This window comes from Bombus terrestris, chromosome 14 (assembly GCF_910591885.1).
Source record: "Bombus terrestris chromosome 14, iyBomTerr1.2, whole genome shotgun sequence".
Classification (NCBI taxonomy): Eukaryota; Metazoa; Arthropoda; class Insecta; order Hymenoptera; family Apidae; genus Bombus; species Bombus terrestris.
In genome coordinates this window covers 1,085,663-1,109,045 of record NC_063282.1, presented here as the reverse complement: position 1 = coordinate 1,109,045, position 23,383 = coordinate 1,085,663, and the positions used below count along the sequence as shown (strand labels likewise).

The following is a 23,383-nucleotide window of genomic DNA, read 5'->3' as shown; positions in this document are numbered from 1 at the left end:
ACAACGAAAGTTATATTTCCTTCTTGTATCTATTATCATAATAAGAATAACTATGTAGAAAAGAAGAAAAGTTATAGTATTATTTATTATCCTCATTTGATCATCGTATTTTCATTTAAAGCAATTTAAATTGACGCGCAACCTACGCTCGCTGAACATAGCGACACCGGTTGATATCACAGGAGTTGTTCCCACTTGACGAAACTATATGTAAGTTGGTATATGGTGACTGCGATCTATAGTCTTGTAGTTCAGCAGTGCCATTTCATATTATCCTCTTAAAGAGAGGTTTTCTGGAAACAAGAAAATGGTTAGCTCAGTTATGCGGTCTTCTTTGCTACGTAGTCCTGCGGTAATAATAATTCTCTTTTCTCTATTTTTTTAGTTGTCAATTGACGTCGTTTCTTATTCATTAAAATAAGATCAGTCATTTAGCTGTTATGTAAACGACTTGATACTGTTCTGAATGTCAATTTCTGTCGTATTGGTTACATAGGCCAAGCTATTAATTAACTATATTAAATAGTTAAAACTATAAAAAACTAAAATCTTCTTTCTGTAATTAAACTTCAATTGCTTTTCCCTGCTATAACTTTTCAATTTTTCAAGTTTTTACAACAGCCTTCTTTAACTATAAGTACATTTTGAGAATGGTTTACTCTTCTAAAATTTCGAAATCTTCTATTGAAGAAATTTAAAAACATAAAGGTAACTGTTTAGTAAGATTAAAAACAAGTTTTGTTATGTATTAGGTCAGACATTATGCAGTTGCAGCAACCGCGCCAAGTTCTTCTGCAGCAACTCCTGAAATTAAAGTTTTAAACAATAAAGTTACTGTTGCTGCTTATGATAACAATTCTCCAATTGCACAGGTGTCCATTGTTTTCAGGTATTTGAAATCTAAACAAATTGTTCACATATGTTGATTGTAATATTTCTTTTGTTATATGAGTGTTTAATGTATAGAGCTGGATCAAGAAATGAAACTTATGATACACAAGGTACAGCACATCATTTGCGGATAGCTGCAGGATTAGGTACCTCTGTTTCAAGTGCTTTTGCCATAACAAGGAATATCCAACAGCATGGTGGAAATTTAATAACCATTCTTGATCGTGAAAGTATAGCGTACACATTGCAGATCACTAGAGACAATCTGTAAAGTTTCTTTTATGTTACTTTGTTATTAGCAATTAAAATAAACATTTTATTATATACCATTTCCTTTTTATCAATAGGACAGATACTCTTCAGTATCTAGAATGTGCTGCTACTAAGCAGATCTTTAAACCATGGGAAGTACAAGATCAGTTGCCTCGATTAAAATATGAACTTGGTTCCTTATCTGACACAGCTTTGGTAATTGAATTATTGCATAAAGCAGCTTATCGTAGTGGACTTGGATATTCTCTATTTTCTCCAGAACATCAAGTAGGCAAAATTAATTCAGAAGGTGTAAGTACAATTATCATAAAATAACTTTGACAAATAATGACATGTCCTTATTGCTCAAGTACATTTTATTTTTTATTTAAAGCTATTACATTTTGTCAATACTTGGTGTACTGCACCTAGATGCGCAGTTGTTGGCACTGGTGTTTCATTAGCAGAACTTAGTGCATTGGGATCAAATTTAAGTGTTGGATCAGCAGATAATGCAAATGAACCAACCAAATATTATGCTGGAGAAGTTCGTAAAGAAACTGCATCAAGTTTAACTAGTGTAGCAATAGCTGTAGAAGGTGTATCATTGAAAAATGAGAAAGAAGCTTTAGCATGTGCAGTACTGCAGAGGGCGTCCGGTGACGGACCAAGAGTTAAGTGGGGATGTAGTCCAAGTTCGTTACAGAAACAACTTTCGAGTATCGCAGGATCAGAGCCATTTGGCTTATCAACCTTTAATGCTAGCTATACTGATTCAGGACTTTTTGGTGTCGTATTATGCTCAACATCCAATGTAGTAGGATCTGTAAGTGGTACAGAATTTTATAATTATAATAAATATTATTTTAATATTAATTTTCACGTTACTACAGTTGACAAAAGAAGCTGCCAAATGGTTGAAATCTTTAAAAGTATCTGAAAGTGAGGTTGCTCGTGGTAAGAATATATTAAAAACTGAAGTTTTGGATGCAGCTGATAATGCACTTTGTTTATTGGAAAGTATGCAACAACAAGCTCTGCTTAAAGGACAAGTCTCCTCACCAGTATCAATAGCTAATGCCATTGATAAACTTTCCACATCTGATGTCAAAGCTGTGCGTATATCAATAATATAATTTTTATTTGCAGGCTATAATACGTTTTTTATATTCTTCAACTGTACTTGTTACATTAACAAATATTTTCCAGGTGGCTGACAAACTTGTGAAAGGAAAATTATGTATAGCTGCCCTTGGTAATTTGAAAACTGTACCATATCTTGATGAATTAAAATAAAATTAGTAGCTTTTCGTTCGAAGACACAAATAACACGAAATTGATACCAGTTCTTTCCAACATTGTGAAGATTGAGATTAAGATATATGAAAGTTACCAATCCCAATCGGCACAAGATATTTAATATCCATGTGCATTTTGTTTCAGTAACTGTGTAACTCTGTAGATATGAATAAAAATAAAAATTCTTTATTTCCAGTTTTACTTTTTACTATTTGTTTTAACGGCGTATGTGTTATTAAATTTATCGTTTGTATATACATATTTATCTATGAAAATATTTTACAATTTCATTTACATATCAATGATAAAAGAAACTATCAGTGTTAAAAATGTTTACATATGTACGCGTAAATTATAAATAGAAACTTTGTATTTTAATAGAGTTTTATTTCTTCTATCGTATAAAACTTGTTACGATTTTTTTGTAATGATTTCGATGACTTGCCACTAATCGTTCTTTTTAAAATGGGCCTCATATTTTCCATATCTTTGAATACTTGTAACTGCAAAGAAATTTTGAAAATGAATTAGTGAATAGCCAATAAAGAAGACAAAATACTTATTGAACAATTATTAAAGCAATTACACTATTTTGAGTGAACTTACGTGGTCGTCTAAGACATGACTGAGTTTATTAAGTAGCACTGAAACTTCTGGATCTCGTGATAACACGTAATGTTGATAATGAGACTCTAATAAAAGACTAGACCATTCATATAATTGTTTGTCAGTTGGTTGTTGTATAACATCATGACAAATATCTTGAGCGTCTAATTTTTGTATTAAATATTGCAATAATCGAAGTATTTCGTCAAAGTTTAAACCGCTCCTAAGATAAGACGATAAAGAAATGTCGGAATAAGTGAGACTAAAAATTTTATCAAGAAAATCATTCCTTGAATGTGGGTTTTTGACAGTTGAGAAATCATCGGTTGTACCATTTTGTAAAGGTAAAAATGTTTCATCAGGATTTCTTAACGAAAATATTAAGAGATCGATTAGTAACTTTTCTGATAAATCTTTCAAATTATTCAAACACCATATAATTGCTTCAACATTTTTCGACTCGATTAACTCCGGGATCAATATTTCTTGTATCGCAGAATCGCTCAGCCCTTCATGTATATAAGACAATATTTGTTTAGAAAGCTTTTTTGAAAGCTTTTGCATTGGTTGTTTAATAATAGTTGATCCGTTCTTTTCCCATTGTGCTACCGTTGATTCTTGTATTACAATAATCTCCTTATTATCTGTATTCTCGTCATCGTTTTTGAAATGCAAAGATGATCCAAGCAAAGTAGCTATTTTTTGAGGAGCAAGATGATAAGGAGCAATTGCTAAATGTCTATTAGCAGCAAGCAACAATTTGTCCTCGATTTTCCACAACTTTGCATCTTTCGTATACAATTTTAGTTTTTGAACAGCTTGTATTAGTTTAAATTGTACATTATAAATCATTAACACAGCCCCCTCTTCAGAAACATCGGCCCCATAAACTGCCACAGTTGCCTCATTTAGAGACGTCATAACTACTGGATGTTTGGTATTAATATTATTGATAATACCAATTAATGTACTTAAAGCAGCTTCGTTGTTTGTTTCCATTAAAGGGTGACTATACAATCTACCATGCGACCCTGAAAGCAGAAAATAAATATAAAATATACATAATTTCAAAAGGGATTAAGGATCTAAAAACAACATTTATACTTACACAATGTTAGAAGACAAGCTTTATTTTTAGCTTGCAATACTGCATGACCAACTAACTCTTCTGATCTTCGCTTCAACTCCAATCTTTTGACACAATTTGTTTCTTCAGAATAGGTATCATTGTTAAGTTTAGCTATAACACAGTTGTAAGTTCCTTCAATTTCAGTTAACATACACAAACTTATTTTATCACCAGTGCGGATCAAATAACAATCTAAAATTTTTTCATTGACGTTTAATAACCCTTCCTTGGACCAAATTTTTCTGTTTTGTATAGCTGTTTCTAGTGAAGCACTAGCTCCGTCCTTGCGTACCAATACAGGTGGACAGTCTTCGCACGTAAGAATGGTATGCAAAGCAGATTGAAATTTATAGCCTTTGATGCTATTTAAATCTGTTTCTTCGGCAGTCCAAAGACGTATTTTTTTTTCGTTAAATACCGCAGCATACTGACATGTTGTTTCATCATAAATAACTTGCGTCGTTAATCGATCTTTACTGGTCCAACTACTCAATTGTTTTAAATCCTGTAGCTGTAAAACGCGTTATATCACTTATAGATAACAGAAAACATTGATCGTAATATAAACAAATGTTATTAATATAATAATTTACCTTATATCGTATTACAATATTTCTTCCTAATGTTACGATTGCACATCCGCTTTCCGAATCTCTTTCAACACCTAACAAATTTTGTTGATCGATAAGCGGACATAGCGTATAATACGAAAAAAGTTTTGCCATCTCGAACGTATTAAAACAATTTTTTTTTTAAATCACGTGCTCGAAGGCTCAAAACGAAATGGCATGCATTTCACTTGTAATTAATGTTTGGTTTTGAAGTTTCGACATCTTCATTAATGACACTGAACATATTTTTTCAATAATCTCAATTTTTAATTGTATATTGAAATATCTTCACCCGGACCGCATTGAATGATAAAATAATAGAATTCGATTGTTATTATAAAAATAAGCTGTGAGATCCAAATAGGTTAGTTTGTTCTACCATTTGTAGCAAGCAATAATACAACGCCCTCGTATTCTGAAACACGTACTATGTTCAGTTTTTCATTTAAAAAATAATGATTCATATGAATTACTTATATCGTTTTTAATTCTTTCAATAAAGTATTTAGGTAGAAAATTCCTAAAACGCTTTTGCAAGATATATTGGAATTTTATTAAATCCTATCTTTTTTAAATAAAGTTTAATCAGCGTGATTAATTATCAACTATCATTAATATTATTTTTATTTTTTTAGAACTGGATAAGGAAAAGGATAAATATCCTACAGAGAAATCTTTCTTTTTTAATACTATCATAGGCAGAGAAATATTTGATAATTAAGAATGTTATCAGTGCCACTCGAATTAAACTCGACTTTAAATTTAAATTCAATTTTTCTTTTAAAAGGTAAATGCAAATTAAATGCTTAACATTGTAGATAGTAGATACATCTACCACTTATGTCCACTACTCAGTTGGACGAAGAAGGTCGGGAAGGGATAAAGCTATATATATTGAGGGTGACTTGAACAATACTTGAGTTTGTCCAGATCATTCAGAAGGAGTTTCAGGAAGAGAAGATAACAAAGTAATTTTTTAGTAGATCAGTATAATTTCTAAAATAAGAGTATAATTTATTCATATTTTCGTCTAGGCTGGTGTAAAAAAATTTCCATCTCAGCAAAATTTATTTTCGCTGATATATAAAATATCTTATCCTGTAAACTTTCGCTGTGATCAAGAATGCAACCGTTGATCACTGTTCCTTTTTTATGCCTGTTTATAGGTAAGTTAATTGAAGCATATTTCATAGATCGTGTTATTTCAACGATTAATTTTATCATTTATCATAACGAGATCAACTCTTATATTGAGATCTTTTTTAAAATTTACTTGACATTCTTCTACTTCTGATTGATACGCGTACCTTGGGCAGCTGCATAACATCACGAAGTTCATCGTATCTCACTGTCGATCCGATTGGAATACAAATCGAAAAGACAGAAAAAGACGGGTGTGGAAACGTAAATGCGGCAGAACATAAAATTTTATCGTCTCCTTCGCTTTTTCTTTGTCACGAGATTATAACTTTTGTCAGGATCGTTAAAAGCTTTGAAATCATTTGATCTTTTGCTCTACGTTCTCTTTATTCTTAGGGTTCGATTACACAGTTTCTTTAGAATCCGAAACGGAGGATGATAATTGCGAAATGATGATGAAAAAAATTGATTCCGATGACAAAGCAGCTGTTACCGACAATACACCATCTAGACTGCATTCGACCTGGATATCCCACGAGTAAATATTTCTATAATATTTTTTCCCTTTTTCGAAATTAATGGGATAATACATACCATTACGATAACTTTGAAGATTGTTGCGCATATTATAATATTTCGTACATTTTAATTTATCATATACGTTTTGTACATTTTTATATCTTTAAATTCCTCATAAACACATTAACACCCATAGTCTAATTGTAATTTCTTTAACATTATTGAGATCTGTCAGAGCGTAGCGTCTTATTGCAAATGGGACTGCATATCTCATTTTAAAAATTAAATTAAATCTAATTATTTGGAATTTGAGCGTTTTATAGTTCATATTATTGTATTCGTTATTTAAAAAAAAAAAAAAAAATTCATCTAGAAAGGGATAAACTTAGCCGCATCTTGAATTTATTACGAATGTTTTCGACGTCGAAATCGACATTATTGTTCCTTCAGGTGTGAAATACGAGCTGGTCCAAAATATATCATAAGGAAATATAATTTTTTTAAGAACGACTCGTTTCTTCTATTACAATATCATTACGACGAAGAGTCGTGCAGCATCGCAACGTATACCGTCGTAGCACGCGGTTCCGTTAAAATTTTATCCCCATCTATCGCAATTCCTGGTGCTACGGAAACTAGCGTACAATTGGATTCGGTTTACTTGATACCACTTAATAGACAGGTAGGTAGATGAACCGTTCTTACGATGTTGCAAGATGCAAGATCAAGCGACACAGAGTTTTTATACTTTATTAAATTACAATTTAAATTAAATTACCAGGTTGCTCATAGATTTGGACGTATCATGAACGCAAGTTGCGGCGGCACCGAAACAAAGTGGCGTCCTTATCTAGCGCAACTCATTTACGAACGATCCATGAATTTTTCATCACCCACCGACTTAAATATGTACGATTTGAATTATAATTCTCTTCAAAGTCGTCTATTACGATCGAAAAAACAGCATACGATGAATTGTTTGGAATCCTTCGAAATCGATTTCTCGGAATTAAATGTACTCCGAGTTGAAATAAAAAGATCTAATATTGTTACGAAGAGCGAAACGATCGGTAAAAGTAAGATGCGTGAAAGGATCGAACTATTACTCGGTGGACTTGCTCGAAATGCCCGTTCGCAGAAAACACAACAAAAGCCGAAACGTTTGCAATCTACATCCTTGCTACGCGCCGATACGGCAAGTATGCTTTATCGATAGACAAGGAATGGCATAAAGCAGTTCTCTTGTGCTTCTAGCGTCCATTCCTTTAATTGAATTTATAAAAATATGAATTTTTCACAGATACCCACAGTTTATTTATCGATGACGCAATTTATCTAATAACTTTAATCGGAATGTTTTTAATATCGCAGGCTACCGACTGTCCGATTTGTGGAAGTGTATATCGCGCCACGGAGTACAGTCCACCTTTATTTCATCAAGCACCACCACTTCCAGCAGTGATCGGCGGTCTTTGGTTAAGCGTTAGATGCGAAAGCATCGATGGAGGATTTTGGTCTAAGAGATTCTTTCGGATTTATTCCGATAATAGCAGGTGGTTCGCGCGTTGGAATTATTATGGTGATTCTGCATGTTCCAATTCGTTGTATTCGATTAACGCGGCCGGAACTTATGTTCAACGTGCTGTTCGACAAACACGAGATGTTAAAAATTCAAACATAAAGACACTCAATACGGAAGATTTGGAAAGAATTCAGAAAAATCTAAAGTTGAACGTTTATCGTCATTTATTCCAAGATACGGAAGAATTGAACATATTGGAATCAAAACGAAGGCAAAAGATGAAGATTCAGAAACAGGAATCCACTGTTGATGCTTCTGAGATTCAGAAAGATAATACTCTACCTTCTGGAACGACTGAATTAGAATTACGAATTGTCGAAAGTTTATTAATACCTCTTAGCAATATAGTATCGACCAGTTGCGAAGGAACTACGAAAGAACTTAAACGTATAAGAAACGAAGCGGGTATATGGTCCAAAAATTGCATGTTCCGAACGGGTTTTGAAGCTCCTGCGACTTTGAAATTTAAAGCAAGAATTGGCCTCGATTGGAGAGGGGATTACACTCTGCTTTTAGCATCATGGAAGGATGATCTTTGGGAAGCTCCTCTTCGTCAGTGTTCCGAAACCATTCCTTCGCGAAACCATTTTCGAGAATCCAGGCCCTTGCCTCTTTTTCGAAGAGGAAATAGATACAACCGATTCAGTCGATATACGAGAAACTGGTTTCTTTCTTCATTTGCTATGTGTCTCTCAACAAGTTCCTCGCTCATACACTTCACAGTTTTACTTCTTTTATATCGGTTACATTTCGTTTACTGATGATAAAATTCAAATTATCTTCTTCCAAAGATCTTTAATCGTAAGAATAGAAAACAGAACAGGGTATATTTTGTAATTAAGGAAAAGATTGTGTATAAGTAATATGTAGACGAATGGTGAAACGAGTAATGGCAATATATCTTACACTTTTATGCTTTAAATTTTGAACGAATTTTGAAACATTTGATATCGATAGTCGGTAGTCTCGATTGATGATAGACTCTTCAAACTATGTTTTACAACTACATAAATGTACATGCATCGATATATGGTAAACAAAAGAAAAGAAAAAAGCGCAGATGCGAAGTAACTGTTATAGTTATAAGAAAATAATTCGCGCTACATTGTCTTTTTAAATATATTTTATTTAATTATGAAAAAGAAAATGATTATTTTTCTGCTTTCCTCAATTTTGCAAACGCATGTGTTTTCATCACCTTTATGACAATCTTCTGTTCTTCAATAAGGAAAGCACGAACGATTCTACAAACAAAGGTCCATACGAATAACGAATCTTTTCAGATAGTTATCCCACATAAATAAAGGAAATCAAATTATACCTTTCCTTGACGCATTTGTGACAAAGAACACCGCCATATACACGTTTGACCGTCTTTTTTCGTCTGCACATTCGCGACCTTTCCATAGGTCTGGCTGGTTGAATACCCCTCAATTTGTCTTTGCATTGACCGCATCTTGGAATTTTCTTCGGTTTCTTAAGATATTGATATACTAATTTTCCTCCAGGAGTACGCACACTGTAAATTTATAATACTGTCACTATTTCTCAGACGCAATTTGATAGTGAAACACTATGTAGTCTGTCTATCTGTGTAGTGAAATATTTTGTTTTCAATGAATTGATTAAAGTGGCGTATAATTAAAAGAAAATGTTAATTTATATTCGATGAAAACACTATTGTGTGACTTTAAATAGGACACATGTGAATTTCACGTGTAAAAGTAAACCAAAATATAACCTCAAACGATCAAATGTTTATATTTTTAGAAGTTGTATAGGAAACTTTTTACGACGTAAATATAATATACGATAACATGTTTAATGCAATAATATACTAGTTATATTTTAAAGAAAGCAGATACTTACACGCGTCTCCTGTTACTCTTTGTATTGTATGACAATCGACGTCGATAGGTTAGTCGCTGTACCATTTTGTTTCTGGAATATATATTCGTTTCTTAGCAGGAAGGTTCGTTCATATGATAATAAATTATATCGTTAAAGGGCATCGATTTCAGAGCAATCGTAAAAACAACTTCATCTTCAAGGATTAATCTAGATATTACGGGTATTAAAGTAAAATATAAAATTCGAACGAACCTTTAGCAGATCCAAGCGGAAAAGGAAACGACAGTGTCGAGAAATTTTATTGTACGCGAGCGTGATCTCGAACTTTAAAACAGCACTGCCCTCTAGCGATAAATAAGTAGCAATATTTCGCCATAAACGAAAAGCATACCAGAGAAATATTAGATAAAGGGATTTTTTTAAATGTATTCTAGTTCTAGTATGCACGGTGCAAAGGGCGAGACACATTGAGAATGTTTTTATACAAAGCAGGTTTTAACAGACCTTCGTGTAAAATTAAAATCAAAACAAAATAATTAAACAGATATGCGAGTACCAAATATAGGTAATAATATTTAACACGAAGGCATTAGGCTAGATAAATCTTAAGTTGGAAAGTAGAGTCATAAGGAGGGACAGAAATTTACACAGAAATTACAACTCGTAAACATTGGACGTATTATTTCTCCGTTATAGGTTAAGCTATACATGTATAATTAATGCACTTTGTAAAACGAAGACTCTCTCTAAATATTCCCCTTCGACTGCTAAAGTTAAGCAATGCTGAAACTTGATTGGCTTCTTTTTATTTATTTTATATCGCAAATAATATTGGATATATGTATTTTTTGATTTATGAATATATCTTTAAATAAATATTACACATTTATTTTATCATTATATATTACATATTACACATTTTTATTATATGTCATACATTTTAAAATAAATATCAAGCACAAGTTACAAGATAATTATCATTGTAATTTAGAACGAAAAAGGTGGAATCAACTGCTACTGCTGTCTTTGTCGCACGCGCACTATCGTGTTCCTTGTCTAACACAAATCTTCTGCTCCATCGCACAACTATTTGAGAATATTCCACGGCGTCTACACTTTATTCTACTTCCAGGACTGCAACAATTTCTCCTAAAAACAGAATAATTATCCAAAATTCGATGGATTAGAAGGAGACGTCTCTGTCTGTCCTTGTCCTACAGTAATGCGGTCCTTACTTACGACTAGGATAGCCATCTATCGGATCCGGTTGGAACTGCGAGAAAGTAACAAGAGCATACAACGTGCGAGCAGGTATCTTACCTCCTGTTAGACAAGGAGCGCAACACTGTGCGATAAGTACGGACGTACGTCTCCTAATCTGTCAAATGATCGTTAATTATTCGACGACTTTAAAAGTACACGAATATTTCTCGGATAGGTAGTAATTAGCGAACGTTAGCCGGATTAGAGGGAAATGTCTGTTCTTGTCACGCAATATCGCACTTCTTGTCTACGGACAAGCCACGTGCTGTCATCCGTGTGGTGAAGCTGGAACACGAAGTTGGAGTGTGCCGGGATAGATGGCGATCAAACACGGCATAAGTCTTTCCTTGTCTTTCACGCGGCATAAGTCGCACAGTAGTGCTCTCCCTGTCCAACAGGAGGTGAGACACTTCCTCGCACGTTCCACGCTCCTGTTACTTTTTCGCGATTTTAACCGAGTCCGATGGATGGCAGCATATTCGGTGGTCGTAGACGAGGAACGCGATATTGCGCGACAAGGACAGATACACGTTCCCTTCTTACACCAAAGTCCCGACGAATTGGACGATTAATCGCTCCTTTTTTACGATAATCTCGTACAGCTTTAGAATCGACCGATAAAGAGCGAAATTCTATGCATTTTTGTATCTTTGAGTTTCTTATGGTCGCGTAAAATTCTATAGCGTTAATTTTTAATGATCAAGGAAAGGAAATTGGATAATGTAAATGAATGGAGAAGCAAGGGCTTTCAATGGGTTGGGTAAGAATGACTGGTGGTTGTTTTACATCGTATAAGGTATATTATTTATTATATCTTATTTACATTCAACATCGTCTTGACAACACCATAGGAAAAATGTTTTTAGACACGTTCCAAAATTTGTCGACATTAACTCTCTTATTGCATCTGTCGCGCTTTGTCGCTTCTTTCGTTTTATACAATGAATCGAGGACACACGATGGTGATTCGCTGAACCAATTATCGTAAAAACTCAGTTCGATGAGTATACATAAATTATGATGCGTGTACATGATAGTAGATGAGCTATTTATAATATATACGGGACGGTACCTGTGTGCTTTGTCTTCTCGCGAATTTAATATATGTTTTCTTCTTTCTTTATTTTATCTTTTTTTTTTTTTGTTTGCTTTTCGTTTCCGAAGCAGGTACTTTGACAAAGTTCGCTGTTAAACAGACTGTTAAAAAGGCAAAAGAAAAAAGAAAAAAAAGGAGGGAAACAAATTGAAAAGAGAATTAAACAACAATGTGCACGTAGATCGCTTAAAAAACGCTTAACTAATCGATAACATAACTGCTTAGAGACTCGACGATCGTATCTATGATGCTGTATTTCGCGTTTTTTTTTTTTCTTTTATCCTTTCGTCTCTTTTTATACGGCGGTGAGAATTTTTCGAAAACAGCGAAGTAAGGAAATAATGATCTTTCTTTTCTTCTCTCATCTTTCTTTCGTCCCCTTTCGTACGATTCTAGTAAGGTAAATGGATAACCTACCACGGTTAGAACGTCCTTTTTTTCTTTTTTTTTTAATTTAGTCTGATCTCTAAACAATAAATAAGGCTTTCTTTGTTTTTAATAAATAGTAGTACAGAAGTGTTAAATCGAGTAAAAGTATTTAAGTAAAGGAGCGTCCAAGGAGGATGTGTTCAACGATTTCTCATTCGTTTGCTCGTCGCTGCGTTTCCTCGTTAGGAAGAGTAACGATTACTTAAAAGAAAAGAAAAAAAAAAAAAAAAAAAAAAAAAGAAGAAAAAGTATCAATACAATCGTAACTAAAAATAAAGGAAAGAAGGCGAATATAAAGGAAAACGATAGGAGAGGAAACGCAATTGAAGCGTCGTTCGCGTGAATCGAAGTAAATTTTGATTCGGATTACGCAATTATTTTTCCTATCGCTTTTCCTTCTCTCGACGTTTTCGCACCTTGGATTCTCGTCTCTTACAAAATAAGAAGCGCCCTGCGTATTAGAATCGGAGAGTGGAAAATACAGAGAATCAAAGTACGTAAATGACGTGGTTCTCGGAGAAGTAGAAGTAGAAGTAGAAATAGAAGTAGAAGTAGAAGTAGAAGTAGAAGAAGAAGAGGAGGAAATGCGATCGAAAAGACTCGAGAAACAGAGACAGCTGTAGGCAGGTTCGAACGCGAAAGACTCGAGTGAAATGGAAAAGGTCTCTAATAAGATATCTTTTACGCTCTAACTAATTATCTTCTGCTCGTTTCGTGCCTACGATCGTGTAATATCGACAGAGATCTATGAAATCTAAATATTAATTCACTGAAACTATCGACATTTTCAAAACTTCAGGTCGCACTCGCAGGTTCGTCGCTAGACACAAATAGTTACAGCTGAAAGTTTTTAAAATCTTTTTTCTCTCTTTTTTCCCCTCTGGCGGAGTCCCGGCCGAAATTTCCTTCTCGTTCGATCGGTTTTTCGTATTTCTAAAAATTCGTTTCAACGTCACGCTGCGACATCGTATCTCCTCCGTCTCTGTCGCGATATCGCGCGATTCGGTCGGGACTCCACCTGACTTTGTCGTTAAAGTCTCACGCTTTACCTTGCTTCTCGTTTAACTTTTAATACGAACATTTAGGAAGATAGCGCTATCGATAATTAATATTTTCTGAAATTTTTTAACATTCTCTATATAAAAATCTGCGTTTGCGTGTATTCGCTTATTGCTTCTTAATCGTCGCCATTCTCAGTAGCTTTTCTCTTTCTCTCGTAATGGAGGGTGCGCGTTCGCCACGCGATCTTTCGCCCTTCAACGCGAAACAACGCGGACCGAACCGCACCCTCCGGCATCTCCCTTCGCATTTTTCCGATGCAAACGGAACGACCTCGCGTAAGAATCTCCTGACGGAGAGGCGCGACGCGCGCCGATGGATCCACCCAAACCAACGAACCGAGTTATTCCACGTTTTCTTTCGCACGCCAGCGATTTCGTGCATCGTGGCGTCCATCGGCTCCCTTTCCCCAACTATATCTCTAGCGTAATTCGTTAAATTAAGAATACAAATTTCCCGTGGCTCGGCCGACTTGCTCGCAAGCGTTCGCCGGTTTCAACGGGCGTCTGCCAGATCGTCGTCCGTCTGGCAAGCAGTCTTTACGATCGGCGAACGTGCATCATCTAACGAGATACAGACCATCCATTGTCCGTTGGATAGTATCGCTACGCGTGCACGCTGCGGCACGGACGTTGCGTCTGCGATGCGAAACAATTCGAAACCGCTCGTACAAAGGTAAATCTGTTACTCGGAGGCGGCCACTGCGTGTCCGTTTTCGCGTCGGTGTCGTCGCGAAAACTTTTCCGCATCGATCTCGCGCCGAACATCTCTCGCTCGTCGTTGCTTCGAAAAATTTACCCGCCACGCTCCCTCTCGCGCTTTCATCGTCCCTTTTGTTTAATCTTTCTTTTAAACTCCTTGATATGTTCACGGTGTCGAGGGACACGTTTCGCGGTTTCTTTTCTCCCTGCTACTCGTTGCACACTCCCACGGTCGTTCTCGACAAATCTGTCCCGCATTGCGCACCGTATAATCTATTTCTCTTTTAATAACTGTGTATATATATATATATATGGGGAGCATTTTTCCTCGCAATCGACGATTACGCGCGATAGCGTGCGCCTTTTCTTTCCCTTTCGCGCAAAACATTTTCCCTCGTTCACGCGCACTCTCTCTCTCTCACACACACACACTTTCACTCTCTATCGCTCTCGCTCTCTGTTTTAGCGTTATTGGCACATGTTCCTGCTTGGTTACTCGTTCCCTCTTCCCTTTGATCGACAGGTACCTATACAAATCGCGTATAAACGATATACTTATCATATAGGTAACGCGAAGGCAAGAGTCCTGCTTTCTTCGAGTTTCGTCGTCGCGTTATTTAACATCTAGAGCAATTTCCAGCAATTTCGCTTTCAGTCTCGCGCGATTACCCGTCGCTCCTTCGATCGTTTGGCAAAAAAGCGGAGCGGAATGGCAACGCTTTTCGTATTCGTATATCTACATGCGTCGCGTGAGCCGCGCGTAAGATGCGCCGTGTGTTTGTACATCGATTAAGCTTTATCGATAAGAGCTAGAAAATATTCGCTGCACGGGACGTAAAACGCGGCGCTAGACTCGCAGCGAGGACGCGTTACCCTGCTCGATTTCTCCCTCCTGTAAATGGCTAGCTTAAAACGTATCGTTAGACCCGTGGAATCTTCGTTTCGGTTTCGTAATCAACCAATCGTTGCTCGAAAACTTTCGCACGGAGGAACGAAACGAGGGGCAAGCTGCGGGGCTCGTTGTTACTTTAGGCCGTCTATTTGTTCGTGCAATCGGTTCTGTACCGTAGAGACGCTCGACGGCACGCATCGTGCGAATCGTTGGACCACCCGCTGTTCACCGTTCGATTCGCGCCACATACGGTTAGGAACTCACGGTGAAACGAGAGAGCGACTTTTCGTTGACAGCAAAGAGCGTTTGGACCGAGAAACCGAGAAAGTCTCGACGGTGAGCAGGTTGGAAAAGTTCGGCTTCTAAGTAGGATCGACGTCGTCGGTTCGTCGCGCGACGTTCTCTAAATTTTATACGGCAGTGATCGTGCAGTGGCAGTTCGGTTGTTTTCGACGCGACGCCACGGATCCACGAGTTGGACAGCGCGCGAGAAAAATTTTCTAGCGAGAGAAAGACAAAGTCGACGGCGGACTCGTTCGCGGAGTCGCGGTATACGTTTGTTGCGCGTCGATCCCGTCACGATCGTCTCGTAAAAAATGGTTCGTTTGTCGAAGAAGATTCGCGCTAGTTTCGTAAAAACTAGGTCCGATGAGTGGTCGTCGCAGCGGCGAATTTCGTCGTCTTGCATGCGACGCGGGAGGCGGCAACTCGAACGGATCTCCGGTGCTTTTTCTCCGTTGGAATGTCTGCGATACGCGGTTCCTCGCCGATTCTGCCAAACTGACGGCGCGGCCCTTCTGCCGTGGCTCGTGGCCTCGCGTTCGCCAACGAAGCTTCTCTTCCAAGAAAAACGTCTATCGCCCTGACTAGGATGACGATGCTACGGACCGTCGTGCCTTCGTACAATTCCGTTCAGAGGGTGATCGACGCGAAAGCTTCTCGAACGAACGATGCGTTTCGTCGATGGAACGTGGAATCGAATCCTGCGTCGGTCGCAACGTCAACCCGATTAAACGAGAAAACCTTGCGAAGTGGCCGACATCTGCGCTCTGAGCGCTGTCACGCTGTTCATTATCTTCTTCTGGTGTCCCACCAACGTCACCCCGAGCGCCGTCAGCTCTTGTACGGTAACACGCGCGGCCGCCTCCAAGGTAGTCACTCCGGATCTTTCGAAACTCTCCGCGTACCGTGACATCTTGATGGAAGCCAGCCACTCGCTGACCGAGGTCAGCTGCGTCAAGTCCACCGCGTCCGGCGCCAGTGGATTGGTGCCCCTGTCGAAAATTTCGTGTTACACTCGAATCCTTCGTTTCCGCGATATATCAAGGAATCCAGGGGAACGCTATGAGGAACCAAAGACCTGAAATTCGTTCGAGCTTCTACAGGTCGTTGATCGGATTCTAAGGACAGAGCGGAAAAACGCGAGCGCTTTAATCTCTGATCGAGTTTCATCGAAATTAGAAAACAAAGAGACAAATCGATTTCCAGTGGATCGGCCTTCTCATTCCGAAACGATCGGTTTTGATCGGAGAAGATCGACGGTTTAAGCGATCGAGCTAGAGAAACGCTTTCGTCTTTCCACCTTCGAACTGTAAAGAGCAATTTCAAGTCCATTTCGGATTCTATCATCGAAATATCTCTAGTAAGGAAGGGTGTGGTGGTGGTCAGCCGTTTCGATGATCGCCAATTACATCGGTCGTCGAAATAGCTACGCTCGTACTCAGCCCTAGATCTGTTTACACAAACGGGATCTATGTTATATCCGGTATATGTACACTAATATCCATCGGTTAGCAACAAAATACATAGACATTTTGATTCTCGTGCTCGCAGAAAGTCATTCTCGCCAATGACGGAAAAATCGACTTTCTCGTAGAAAGTCCACGTTCGCGATACACGGTTTATCGGACGTACGTAAGAGACATTCTGCGAGCAGAGTTAAGAAAAGAATTTGCGGTCGATAGGGTGGTTGGTTAGGGTGAAAGAGCGTGATTCAGAATCGAGTTTTTGGGGGAGGTTCGCTACTCGTTTCTAGGAGAAGTCGTTCCATTGGTGTCATTTACTTGATAGATGTTTTACGGGCGGATTTACGGGTAGATACGGTATAAAACGGATGTTAGAAGGGCCGGTAAAATATCTTTATGTACACTTTGACCGAGGCTCGATAAGTTTTCACGACCGTGCCTGAAAGCTTCGCTCGATTCGCGTGTCGACCGATCTACGATACACGCGACCAGTCTGCGAAGCGAGCTCGTGCTTGCACGCCGGAAAAAGTCGATCGAATCACGGTTACACAGGCGAGATCGTGAAAATTCGAACCTTCGTGGAACCGTTGCTAGCGATCGGTGATCGATGGTGACACGATAGTGAGAGTCGCTAATGACGGTGTTATTACGTTGATGATATACACACAAAGTTGAGAGATCAGCTGGACGTATTACGTAGACGTGAATGGATAATGGTGCGTATGAAGCAAGCAGTGCGATACGAACTAATAGGATACAAGCAGAGCAAATGCTGTCTACGTGGCAGCAATACTCATGGTGATTCGAACGAAGCAAACGGAGCAAAAAGGCAACGAATCGAATCCGTTGCACGCGACTACGCGAGTCGCTTATCGTTGCAAGCCGTGTCGACCAACTGCGTAAATTTAAATCCATGGAAGAACGATAATTATCGGTGCGTTCCTTTTTTTAAAACGCACCGTGCAGTTTACAAGTATTTTTGCTATCTCCTTCGGATAAGTAAATTTATCGACGTAAGATATCTTCTTCGAAACGTTCCATGCTAATTACGTAACTTGTTCGCGTAAACGCGAAATCGATAACTTCGTAAAAGGCCGCCGAGTCGATGAATTTGTTTTCCGAGAGACTCGCACGGTAGGTGGTATTATATCGTACGTACTCGTCGATCAAGAAACACCTCGGCGAATAACTATTCTTTTTCTTGCCTTGTTGCTCCTCCTTCCCTTCGTACTTTCTTTACTTCTTTTTTTTTTCTTTTTGGGTCGACTGAAAGCTGTTCTTGATTTTTTACCTTTTCCTCAAATGCACGTTGGAGGATGTCGACGAGGCGGGTGGGGGTGGGGGCGGAGCACCCCTTTCCCTGATTCTGACAATTGTTAGCATTTGTTAGTGCGATCGAGGTCACACACTTTGGCGTGTGTTTGCTTGTACGTGTGTTTGGTTTGCCTGTGTGTGTTTACGTGTATCGCATACGTTTTCTCGTCTCATCTCTGCCCTGATTTCTCTCCGGTGTGTCGTTGTACGTTTGCGCGAGCGTGCGACCGTGTGCTTGCGCGAAGCTCGTTTATCGCGATTGTCGGAGTAAACTCTAAGGTAATTAGCGCGCATCGATTCGATTTCCGCGGGCGTAACGCGTCTAAGCTGATTGTCCATTTTGATTCTCGTCTCGAAAAAGAAAAATCGTTCGCGAAGCAGCGAAACCTTAACCCTCTTCGTTTGTCGTCCCGTTCTATCTTCCTTTCATTCCATTTTTCCTGTAATGGTGTGTCGCGACGCATTCCGCTATGATCGACCTTTTTGTCCAGATTTTTCGCTATAACGTAGGCGCGACGCGCGTATCGTCGCAAGAATCGATCGTCCCGGCGTGAAAACAACCTGGGATATCGTGTACAATTTCTCGGTACGGTTTTCCTGACTTTTCTCGACTTTCAAGTAGAAAAATACTATTCTAATCTGGTCGAATGGTAGCTCGCGTGATTAAATGCTAATAAGTCTTTGCAGTTTCCTCCTTTTGTTGCGGTAAAAGTCGTGACGTTAATAAATACTATATCGATATATATATGTCGGAGATGAATATATACATATATATATATGTATATATATCCGCTTCTTTACGATATATGTATATGTTTACGTATACTCCTGTGAGATATATACATATATATATATATATATACACACATTACGTATATGAAGAATTAGAAAAACATCTGAAAGACTATGACAACGCGTCTCGCGGTTAAAACCCTCTCTGCCCGTTCCTAAGCTTTCCCAGCTTAAACCCATTCTACGTATATTGCTATTCGTTGCTTCGATTCGTCCTCTATAAATTCTCGTTATATCTCTACCAAAAAACTGCGGGTTACATATATATGTATATACTCTCATAAAATTTCCCATTTAAATCACTCTAACTAGAACCATAAATATTCTCTATGCGATCTCTACGTGGCAGCTAAGATGGATAAAATTCATCGCGCCTGGCGGTCGCTCCAACGTCACATCGATAAAAAACACTTTTCTCTTTATAAATAAGTATACGTATCGTAGATTCCTTTGCCGACGATAATGAATCTCGTATAATTCGAAAACCGTGAAAATCTTTCCTCTACGACGACTATAATTCGCTACCGTTTTTTACCTACGTCTAAATACGCTCGCAACACAATTGACAACCTAAATATTTCTTTTACGAGAGCGATTCCCTACGCTAGAGAGAAACGCGTGAAAATCATCCTATCCGCGATTATTCTGCTTAAGGAGAAAAGCGTCCCTGTGCATCGTTCAACGTTCGGCAAAAACTGCACGAGTGTTTCTTCGGCGAACGTCGACGGACGAAAAAAGCCAATCCGTTGGACCCGGTTGTCGTTTGACAAGCTGGAACGCGTACAACTTCGATCGTTGTTTGCACGGAAAGAAACGAGCGGGTCTTGCTCCCGCTCTCCGACGACTTTTTCATTATACGAATTTCGTTTCAGCTTTGGACGAAAACGACGATCGTGGAGCTTCGACCCCAAACGGAGACGGCTGCGAGGAAAAAAAAAACTGAAGACGTAAAGACTTTGTCGTTGATCGTTGTTGACCCTCTGACAGGACGACGAAATAGACAAAGTTCGCGTTCTGTCGATTCTCCATAGAAAAGAATGTCGATAAACGCGCGTTCATATAAATGTCCAATTGATACTAATTTTTAATCAGATATTACAGCGTACGAATATCGCAACATCGGTTTGCTACCTATCGTTAAAGATTATTAACAACGTTCAAGTTGAAATGCACTGCTTTTGACGATGCTTTGGACGCGAGCATCGTCGATCGAAGATGCATGGAAATTTAGCAACGAGGCTTCTGATCTCTAGACGTTCACTCGTGAAACCGAAGAAGAGGCAGCAGGAAGCACTTGTCTCTCTTAAAGAGAAAAAATATGATCGATTCTGGTCGATTAACCGAAGTGTGTGAATGGGACCCAATTGGGATAAGTAAGCGGTGGCTGTTGTGGCAATGCGTGTGTCGCTGCGTGTGTGTGATAGTGTAAGCTACGGCCGGCTCCTGGTGGCATTACTGGAACGGCAATCGTCGACTGGGCTTGATGGGCCTGATGGCCGACTACGTCTACGAACGGACCCGTTGTCGCGGCTGGAATCGCAGCGGTCGCTGCCGCGGCCTGTGCGGCAGCCGCGTGGCTTGTGACATAGTACGGATTGTGTGCAGGTGGCCTCACGCTGTTGTTGTAGTTGTTGAGTTGTAGTTGGTGGTAGATGGTAGTTGTCGCAGTTGCGTTGGGTTGCAGTTCGTAGTCGGGTACCAAAGACACCACAAAACCAAAACCACAAAGAATTAGCCCAGAAAAAAAGGAACGTCGTCGGCAAGAGAAACTGAAATTTTTGTTGGATCGAAGGGCAGAGGGATGGAAACGACAGAGATTGATCCATCGATGTCGAAACGAATATGCGTAGTCCTTTCCTTCCGGTAAAGCGTCCTATCTAGAATTTCTTTATTTTTCAACGTGCGTTGAAATATCTCAACCGTTTCAACCGTTTTTTACCTTTGAAGCAAAGTTACACGACCAAAGGGGAGAGAACAGGATTTCGTCGAACAGTCGATGGATCCAAAGTTCAAACGAGCAAAGGCGACGCAAAGACTTGTTCTATTTCGTTGGAAACTTTCTTCTGGATGTTTAACGACGAAATAGTTGAATTAACGATAATCGATTCGTCTCGAGGTACGACGAATCGATGGACGATCAAAATGTTTTTCTTCTTTCTTCGATCGGGAGAAAAATTTGGCAATTTTTTCGCGATGTCCGCTGCTGTTCTTAAAAACCACAAACACTTTCCTCGTATTCTTCATTAACGATCGTGTGCAACGATAAAGCGGTGCTGGCAAGACGTCCGACTCTCGAGTATCGTTTGATCTCGCCTTTGTTCGCCTTTTTTGTGTTTCGCGGTGGAAATAAGTGGAGGTAAGAGGACGAGGGTTTAAAGGCTCCAGGATTACAGAAACGATAAGCGCTAAAGCGATAAAAGCTCTCTGAAAGCCACCGCAGTACGATGCGCACTTTTCGCCGTTCTCTTGAAACGCGAACGAAAAATTATTCCGCGAAAATGATCGCGCGGAGACTTTCGTCCATAAATTAATTTTCCTCCCAACAAGTAATACGAAACAGAAACGGAAGGTAGGTAGTAGATCTTTTTGCACGTTCCAAAGGAAATTAAGCCGTTTTAATTAAGAGCAGAGTTACGTGCGCAAAAGCCGCTTGTTACATGTAGTATATGGTCGCAAACTTTTTCGAACGACATTTTTCTCGCGCGTCGGACATTCAGCTTAACGAGATTACTCGCCGAGATTCATCGAAAATATGTGCTGTAAACAAGAAAAATCCAACAGAAATTTTTGTTTCCCGCACGTTCTATTTTCTCGCGCTTCGTTGCTCGCGAAATCCTTTCTCGGTGTTTCTCTCTCTTTCAATTTGACATCGTTGAATTTCAAAGAGAACGAGATGCGAGGAAGCGGAGGCGCTGTACAAAATCAATTTTGACGACTTTGAGCTACGGGAAATGTACAAAAAAAAATATTAAAAAAAAAATATTAAAAAAAAAATAAAGAAAAGAAATGTGTACATATGTATATATATGTATATAAAAAAAAAATAGATCTATAAGAAAATAAGAGAAACGAATAAGTAGCTTTGAATGAAAATGTCAGACGTCACGAACTAAAAGGTGCGAAAAAGATCAGTCCAGTACAATATGCCCGTTTCCAGTAATGCCAATCAGGTCGAGGTATTAACGGCGCCTCGAGCATAGACGTGCACAAGAATCTCTCTCTGTCGAGTAGACACACACACATTCGTGATTATTCCTGGACGGCCAATATTCATCGTTTAGGCGGTAACATCCTATTACGGATGAGCAACAACATCAAAGCCCAGTCTAACAGCGTACGTGAAGAGCGCAGAGCATGTGAGCTTCTTACAGTATTCAGCGATAGAACGGAAAAAACGTTTGGCTGTCGAGAGAAATTAATTTATGGACACGAAGTGTGATTCGCGTAGCATGCGGCATGATTCGTGTTAAGAGATGATGAAAGAACAATTCGGTGGTGCAGGCCCCTGATGCCAAACGCGTTCCCAGGAATATCTAGTATCGCGTTGGATCAATTATCTCGCGGAGCCTACCGAATTGTTCGTACGATGAAAGCAACGACACGACAGGTTTTTTTTTTGCACCGTTGTTCGTATTACGTTAGTCGGAAACGCAAGTTTTCTCGGTACTTCTCCTGCGAATGGTAATCCCGATACATCGAACACGTGAATAATAGCGCGCCAGTGACATATAGGTACGCGAGTCGCGAAGAAATTCCTATTCTCTCGAATAGAATGAAAATTGTTACCTGTTCTGGGCGATTTTCCTCAGCGTGTCCGGGCTTCGTATCAATTTGTCCAAGGTTTGAGTGAGATTGGCAAAGGTAGGACGATGGGTTCGTTCCTTCTGCCAGCAATCGAGCATCAGCTGATAGATCGCTTCCGGACAATCCATCGGTGCTGGAAGCCTGTATCCTTTTTCGATCGACTTTATCACATCCTGATTAGACCAGTTCCAATACGGTCTTTCGCCGTAGGACATCACCTCCCAACAAACGATGCCCATGCTCCATACGTCGGAAGCGCTGGTGAACTTTCGGAACGCTATCGCTTCCGGAGCTGTCCATCGTACCGGGATCTTTCCACCCTTTTTGCCGGAGTAAACAGTCTTTCAAGATTCGATATTTGAAAGTCTCGGTTCCATCGACGAGACCGCGTCTCGTCAAAGAAAAGGA

At 39.0% G+C, this 23,383-nt stretch overlaps 5 protein-coding genes across 22 annotated transcripts in view; 2 read left to right on the top strand and 3 right to left on the bottom strand.

Moving 5' to 3' along the window:
* Positions 1–194: 194 nt before the first annotated feature.
* Positions 195–2,637, top strand: LOC100646316 (cytochrome b-c1 complex subunit 2, mitochondrial). Its single transcript, XM_012315754.3, has 7 exons — positions 195–352; positions 753–889; positions 967–1,158; positions 1,239–1,455; positions 1,538–1,969; positions 2,037–2,258; positions 2,353–2,637. The coding sequence occupies exons 1-7, from the start codon at positions 308–310 to the stop codon at positions 2,437–2,439; spliced, it is 1,332 nt and encodes a 443-aa protein (XP_012171144.2). The 5' UTR covers positions 195–307; the 3' UTR covers positions 2,440–2,637.
* LOC100646435 (nucleolar protein 11) lies at positions 2,607–5,192 on the bottom strand. Its single transcript, XM_012315755.3, has 4 exons — positions 4,771–5,192; positions 4,157–4,688; positions 3,049–4,079; positions 2,607–2,945 (listed from the first exon to the last, which is right to left on the bottom strand). The coding sequence occupies exons 1-4, from the start codon at positions 4,900–4,902 to the stop codon at positions 2,817–2,819; spliced, it is 1,824 nt and encodes a 607-aa protein (XP_012171145.2). The 5' UTR covers positions 4,903–5,192; the 3' UTR covers positions 2,607–2,816.
* A 219-nt stretch (positions 5,193–5,411) lies between these two features.
* On the top strand, positions 5,412–9,076 carry LOC100645960 (protein APCDD1). Of its 2 annotated transcripts, XM_003400316.4 has the most exons (6): positions 5,412–5,756; positions 5,823–5,954; positions 6,325–6,466; positions 6,898–7,129; positions 7,229–7,642; positions 7,819–9,076. In XM_003400316.4, exons 2-6 carry the CDS (start codon positions 5,912–5,914, stop codon positions 8,788–8,790), a joined length of 1,803 nt encoding a protein of 600 aa, XP_003400364.1. In that variant the 5' UTR covers positions 5,412–5,756; positions 5,823–5,911; the 3' UTR covers positions 8,791–9,076. The 2 variants fall into 2 exon arrangements, with proteins under 2 accessions (XP_003400364.1, XP_048267703.1); XM_048411746.1 differs by having other exon boundaries at positions 5,412–5,954.
* A 58-nt stretch (positions 9,077–9,134) lies between these two features.
* Positions 9,135–10,238, bottom strand: LOC100646075 (60S ribosomal protein L34). Its single transcript, XM_012315753.3, has 4 exons — positions 10,133–10,238; positions 9,899–9,970; positions 9,351–9,548; positions 9,135–9,273 (listed from the first exon to the last, which is right to left on the bottom strand). The coding sequence occupies exons 2-4, from the start codon at positions 9,961–9,963 to the stop codon at positions 9,180–9,182; spliced, it is 357 nt and encodes a 118-aa protein (XP_012171143.1). The 5' UTR covers positions 9,964–9,970; positions 10,133–10,238; the 3' UTR covers positions 9,135–9,179.
* Positions 10,239–11,923: 1,685 nt separating this feature from the next.
* The window catches only part of LOC100645846 (ephrin type-B receptor 1-B), a 93,375-nt gene continuing 81,915 nt past the window's right edge, over positions 11,924–23,383 (bottom strand). For 10 of the 17 annotated variants that reach the window (XM_048411731.1, XM_048411732.1, XM_048411735.1 and 7 more), the window contains 3 exons: positions 22,958–23,316; positions 18,357–18,431; positions 11,924–16,594 (listed from right to left, as the gene is read on the bottom strand). In XM_048411731.1, coding sequence (XP_048267688.1) covers positions 16,330–16,594; positions 18,357–18,431; positions 22,958–23,316 — 699 coding nt within the window. In that variant the 3' untranslated portion in view covers positions 11,924–16,329. Of the gene's footprint in view, positions 16,595–18,356; positions 18,432–18,871; positions 20,788–22,957; positions 23,317–23,383 lie in introns of those variants that run through there. The other 7 variants (XM_020866360.2, XM_012315751.3, XM_003400315.4 and 4 more) reach the window with 5 other exon arrangements.

Coding starts and splice junctions, on each gene's coding strand:
- LOC100646316 (XM_012315754.3), top strand. CDS start 308: ATGGTTAGCTCAGTTATGCGGTCTTCTTTGCTACGTAGTCCTGCG. Junction 890..966: donor CAGGTGTCCATTGTTTTCAG/GTATTTGAAATC, acceptor TTTAATGTATAG/AGCTGGATCAAGAAATGAAA. Junction 1,970..2,036: donor CATCCAATGTAGTAGGATCT/GTAAGTGGTACA, acceptor ACGTTACTACAG/TTGACAAAAGAAGCTGCCAA.
- LOC100646435 (XM_012315755.3), bottom strand. CDS start 4,902: ATGGCAAAACTTTTTTCGTATTATACGCTATGTCCGCTTATCGATCAA. Junction 4,080..4,156: donor AGCTTGTCTTCTAACATTGT/GTAAGTATAAAT, acceptor TTCTGCTTTCAG/GGTCGCATGGTAGATTGTAT. Junction 2,946..3,048: donor GTCATGTCTTAGACGACCAC/GTAAGTTCACTC, acceptor ATTTCTTTGCAG/TTACAAGTATTCAAAGATAT.
- LOC100645960 (XM_003400316.4), top strand. CDS start 5,912: ATGCAACCGTTGATCACTGTTCCTTTTTTATGCCTGTTTATAG. Junction 5,955..6,324: donor TTTTTTATGCCTGTTTATAG/GTAAGTTAATTG, acceptor CTTTATTCTTAG/GGTTCGATTACACAGTTTCT. Junction 6,467..6,897: donor TCGACCTGGATATCCCACGA/GTAAATATTTCT, acceptor TTGTTCCTTCAG/GTGTGAAATACGAGCTGGTC.
- LOC100646075 (XM_012315753.3), bottom strand. CDS start 9,963: ATGGTACAGCGACTAACCTATCGACGTCGATTGTCATACAATACAAAG. Junction 9,549..9,898: donor AAGAGTAACAGGAGACGCGT/GTAAGTATCTGC, acceptor ATAAATTTACAG/TGTGCGTACTCCTGGAGGAA. Junction 9,274..9,350: donor CACAAATGCGTCAAGGAAAG/GTATAATTTGAT, acceptor CTTTGTTTGTAG/AATCGTTCGTGCTTTCCTTA.